The sequence below is a fragment of the Dermacentor albipictus genome, chromosome 1 (assembly GCF_038994185.2).
Source record: "Dermacentor albipictus isolate Rhodes 1998 colony chromosome 1, USDA_Dalb.pri_finalv2, whole genome shotgun sequence".
NCBI lineage: Eukaryota > Metazoa > Arthropoda > Arachnida > Ixodida > Ixodidae > Dermacentor > Dermacentor albipictus.
Window position 1 is genome coordinate 4486334 of NC_091821.1, and position 5259 is coordinate 4491592.

The 5259-nt window shown below is 49.8% G+C and overlaps 1 protein-coding gene across 3 annotated transcripts; it reads right to left on the minus strand.

Moving 5' to 3' along the window:
• Window positions 1-842: 842 nt before the first annotated feature.
• Window positions 843-4959, minus strand: LOC139054629 (uncharacterized). 3 transcript variants are annotated; one of them, XM_070531948.1, is made up of 3 exons: window positions 3550-4959; window positions 2341-2460; window positions 843-1539 (listed from the first exon to the last, which is right to left on the minus strand). In XM_070531948.1, exons 1-3 carry the CDS (start codon window positions 4882-4884, stop codon window positions 1048-1050), a joined length of 1947 nt encoding a protein of 648 aa, XP_070388049.1. In that variant the 5' UTR covers window positions 4885-4959; the 3' UTR covers window positions 843-1047. The 3 variants fall into 3 exon arrangements, with proteins under 3 accessions (XP_070388049.1, XP_070388047.1, XP_070388052.1); XM_070531946.1 differs by having other exon boundaries at window positions 2134-2460; XM_070531951.1 differs by lacking the exon at window positions 2341-2460.
• Window positions 4960-5259: the final 300 nt, after the last annotated feature.

Here is a 5259-nt window from a genome sequence, read left to right on the forward strand (position 1 = left end):
GCCGAGACAAAGACGCCGAACATGAGAAGGTGGCGAAGGCCCCGATTCGTTGGTTCTTGATTGCAAGCGCAGCTGCGACGTACTTGATTCGCTGTGTTTTGGCGCTTGCCGTGCCATCGCCGCACAGCATTAGCAGCTGTACAATATTTGCAAAGGCTCCGAGATTCGCAACGGGCAAGGAGTCTCGGAGGTTACGTAGAACGGAGAGGCGGCAGCCGCCGCTGCCTTCTGGCTGACCCTGCGTCAGTTATATTTTTTTCCGATTTTGCCTTCTCTCGCCGTTCTCTCCGTTTAGGAGGCAATACAGCCTTGTGTGTAAGCAGTAGGCGCGTTTCTCTGGCCGTGTGCCAGGTGAGCGTAGTTCGAATTATCCGTGAGGGAACCTTCTCGCGTTCGAATTAACGGACTTTTTTATACATAGACTTCTGTGGAGCTTGGTCGGACCAAATCGTACAGTTCGAATTATCCATAAATTCGAATTATTGAAGTTCGAATTAACGAGCTTTCACTGTATATATATATATATATATATATATCTGTCATTCAACAACCTTGTTTACATTGTTGTACGTACATATGCAACGACCAGGGGAAAATATCAATGACGCTTTCCTTTGTTAGAGTGTATTGCGCAGGAGCAGCTGTCACCGGTTGTGCATTGCGAGTACTTGCTCCGAAATTACAGTCGCAACAGAGAGCACATATAAAAAGCAGGAGTTCTGGAACATATACGAGGGCGAGTTAAATGAAAGTGAGCCAATGCGAATATATGACAAACGGGGTACTTTATTTAAAAGTATCGTGCGCCTCTGAGCAAGTCGACACACACAGTGGTTGGGCATCGAAAAACTGGCTGTCTCTTTATTGTGGTTGCTTTTATATCTCCGTGTGAGAGGGTGCCGCATGCGCAGAAGTGGTTAGGGGAAAGAAGGATGCGCTGCTATCAGCTCGTCTGCTTCCGTGGTGGCCAAGTATGATACATCTCCTTTCCCTTAACGAAAGAAAAAAAAAACGAGACTTTATGACCACAAGGTAAGAAAAAAAAAGCTAGGAGACTTGACGGAAATTCGCTTCGTATTGCAGCCGTTGAGGCTTGTTGCGCTGACGGGTCGACCTGCGGGGCTCTGCTTCCGATGTCTCCACTTTGGGGAAGACCTGTATGTTGGCTTGCGGATGACCAGTTAACCCGGGTGCACTTGGGCCTTGTTCTGGAGGCTCCTGTCTTTCGTTTTGTAAGCTACTATTTTCAGCGTTGCTGTTGTCATCTTCGTCTACCCTGCGGTATTTTTCCCGCGTTTGCAGCAGGTGTTGTCTGTTCCGCCTTAGAAGCCTTCCATCCTCTGTCTCCACAATGTGCGACCGGGGAGCCGCTTCTTGAAGCACTCTTGCCTTGCGTGACCAGTCGTCATCCAGTATGCGTACAGTGTCTCCTTGCTGCAAAGGGTGCAGCGCTTTGTCCGTGGCCCGCTGTTGATGCTTGACTATTGGGCATCCCAGCTCAGTGCTGTATTCCGGAACGTTGGTGCGCAGGCGCCGTCCCTGTAACAGTTGGGCAGGTGAATGGCCATCCTCTAGTACAGACACACGATAAGACAAGAGTCCTAACCAAAAATCGTCGCAAGATTCAGTGGTCTTTTTCATAATTCGCTTAACTATCTGTACTCCCTTTTCAGCAAGTCCATTTGATCTCGGAAATCGCGGGCTTGATGTAATGTGCTCAAAATCATATCGCCTTGCGAAGTCTGCAAACTCTTTGGATGCGAATTGAGGCCCATTATCTGTAAGTACTTGCACAGGGATCCCGTAGCGCGCGAATATCGCGGATGTTTTTTGTACCACCTCATAGGCCGTCATTGTAGATAACTTTTCCACTTCAGGAAAATTGGAGTGCGCATCGAACACTACTAGATGCTCTTCCCCGGCGAAATGGAATATGTCGATGCCTACTCTGTACCACGGTATACTAGGTGTCGGGCGCAAAATAAGGGGCTCGGACTGCTGCTTGTATGCATATTTTTGGCATGCGTTGCACGAACGAATCATTGATTCAATGCTGCTGTCTAGTCCAGGCCAAAAAATAAGAGCGCGTGCTCTTGCCTTGCACTTATTCATACCCAGATGACCTGCGTGTACCTTTGTTAGCATTTCGCTCCTCATGGACTTGGGTATGACAATTTTGCATCCTTTCAGTAGTATCCCGTCAATGACAGATAGCTCAGCCGTAAACGGACGTAATTCCCCTTGAACCGTTGTGCCACGCGACAGTTGGTGCATTACAGCACTCAGATAGGGATCCGATAGTGTCTCGTCCTGAAGGCGACGTTTTGTCGATGGGGTTACCATGCACGAGACTAGACGAACTGCGTGGACCTCGATGTCCTCCATTGCTTCCGGGTTTGGTGAAAGGGAGGGCGCACGGGAGAGCATGTCAGCCAGGAGCAGGTCCTTTCCGGGAACGAACTGCAAGTCATAATTGTATTTTAGAAGGCGAACAAAGAAGCGCTGTAGCCGGGGTGGCATTTCTCCGATGTATTTTTTTGCGATGGCCAACAACGGTCGGTGGTCCGTCTCTATGAGGATCTTGCGGCCATAAGTAAACTGGTGAAATTTTTCGCAGGCGAACACTATGCCAAGCGTTTCTTTCTCGATTTGCGAGTATCGCGTTTCGCTATCAGTTAGCGTTCGCGAGGCGTACATCACTGGGCGCCATTCATTCTGGTGTTTTTGCAATAGCGACGCGCCAATGCCGATGGCTGATGCGTCTGCCGAGATCTTTGTTTCTTTAGTTTCATCAAAAAACGCCAGGAGCGGCGGCGATGTTAATGCCTCGCAGACGTCTTGCCACTCGCGCCGATGGGCGGTAGTCCACTCAAAAACCGTATCGTCCTTCACGAGGCTTCGCAGCAACGCCGTTTTATCGCTTAAGCTGGGTACATACTTTCGGAAATAGTTGACGACACCCATCATTCTTCTCACGGCATTTTTGTCTTCCGGTGCGGGCATGGCTCGGATGCCTTCAATCAACTCGGGGCTTGGGCGCACGCCGCCTTCATTGATTATGTCACCTAAAAATGTTATCTCCTTCATACCAAACGCACATTTTTCAGGATTAAACGTGAGCCCTGCTTTTTGTGCCTTTTCTAGCGCGGCACGCAAACGTTGGTCATGCTGGGTTTTGTCAGCACCCCAAATGAGGACGTCGTCGACGTAAACGCGTACTCCTGGGATACTTTCAAAGATCTCAGTCAGTGTCTTTTGAAAGACCTCACTGGCAGACGAAACGCCGAACGGTAGCCTTAGGAACCGATAGCGCCCGAAGGGAGTCGCGAAAGTGCAGACGCGCGATGTAGCTTCATCAAGGGGTATCTGATGAAAACCAGAGTTGGCATCCAGTCGCGAAAAAAATCGAGCACCTGAAAGCTCACTTTCTATATCTTCGCGGGTAGGCATCGGGTAGTGCTCACGTAATATGTTTTTGTTTACTTCTCTAGGGTCCATGCATACTCGGAGAGCGCCGTTCTTTTTTCTTACCACAACCAGAGGACTTACCCATTCGGTGGGTTCTTCTACTTTGACGATGATGGACGCCTTCTCCATGCGTGCCAGCTCGTCACGCAATGGTTGCTTCAGTGCCAAAGGTACTTTCCGAGCAGGTTGTACGACTGGAACCGCGTCTGGTCGCAGAACCATCTTGTACGTTCTTTGTACGCAGCCCGTTCCATGAAAAAGATGTGCAAATTCTGTTTCTGGCCCTGCTCTTCCACTTCGCCTGACTGAGTCGATGTTTGCTGGAACAATGCCGAACTCGATGCATGTACTCAAGCCAATGATCGCTTGGCGTCCTTTCTTGACGATAAAGAAGGCAGTATCTCTCGTCGTACCGTTCATCTCTAGGGCTTTAGTTGCGACACCGAGATGCTTGATCTCGGAGCCGTTGTAGGCAGTCAGCACTGCTGCGCTCTTGCGCAACGTGTTCACTTTCGAGATGCGCTGAAAAATGCTAAGCGGAATCAAGTTGGCTTGGGAACCAGTATCGACTTTCAATTCTATGTCGTGACCAGAGACCTTGCCACGCACTGTCCAGTCTTTCCCTGGTTTTGTGCTTACGCCACAGATGCTGACGTCAAGGACATCAAAGCTGTCTTCACGATCTTCCTGAATGCCGTGAACTTGCGGGTTCTTGCAGCACGATGAGAAGTGATTCTGCTTTTTACATGCGTAGCAAGTTTTTCCGTAGGCTGGACATTGCCGTGGCGCGTGCGCTCGACCACAGTGCTTGCACCGGCCTTTCTGTTCTTTGCCGCGTTCATATCGGCGAGTGGAGTCTACTTGCACGCGCTCGTTGACCCATGCAGCATTTTGTTGTGCCGCCGCTTCAGCTGCTTTGCATATGTTCTCGGCTTTTTGAAGAGTCAAGGTTTTGTCCCGCAACATTTTCTCTCGGACAGTCTTGTCATTAGTCCCGAATACAATCTGGTCCCTAATCAGAGACTCTTCAAGAGTCCCGAAATTACAAAGCTTGGCTTGTGTCCTCAGGTCACGTACAAACCGCTCGAATCGCTCTCCTTCATCCTGGACTCGCATACGGAACAAATGGCGTTCGTAAACCTCGTTTCCTTGCTCAATAAAGTATGCGTCAAACTTCCGCACTAGTGTCTCGTAGTCATCCTTGAGCTCACCTTCGGCGAATGTGAAGTTGTTGTAGACCTCAAGCGCTTCGTCACCCGCGGCGCTCAGGAGGATGGCCGCCTTGACTGCTTCTGTCTTGGGATGGTCTGTCGAGGTAGCCGTCAGGAATAGGTCCAGTCTTTGCTTGAAGAGTTCCCAGTTCCTTCTAACATTACCGGTCAACTGTAGTGGGCAGGGCAGTTTTAAGGCGTCCATGGCTTTCTTCCTGCCGCGCGGCTGTGGGCACTTCTGACACCATGTATCGTGCGCCTCTGAGCAAGTCGACACACACAGTGGTTGGGCATCGAAAAACTGGCTGTCTCTTTATTGTGGTTGCTTTTATATCTCCGTGTGAGAGGGTGCCGCATGCGCAGAAGTGGTTAGGGGAAAGAAAGATGCGCTGCTATCAGCTCGTCTGCTTCCGTGGTGGCCAAGTATGATACAGTCACCATGAGTATTTAGACACTTGTCCTACTAACGAGTCGCGTAATTCCCGTCTCATAAAACTCCTTGGGTTGCTGCCTCAAAAATCTGTAAATGACTACACGTCATCTTCCGACACGAATCTGGTTCCCTTGAGCAGTTTCTTCA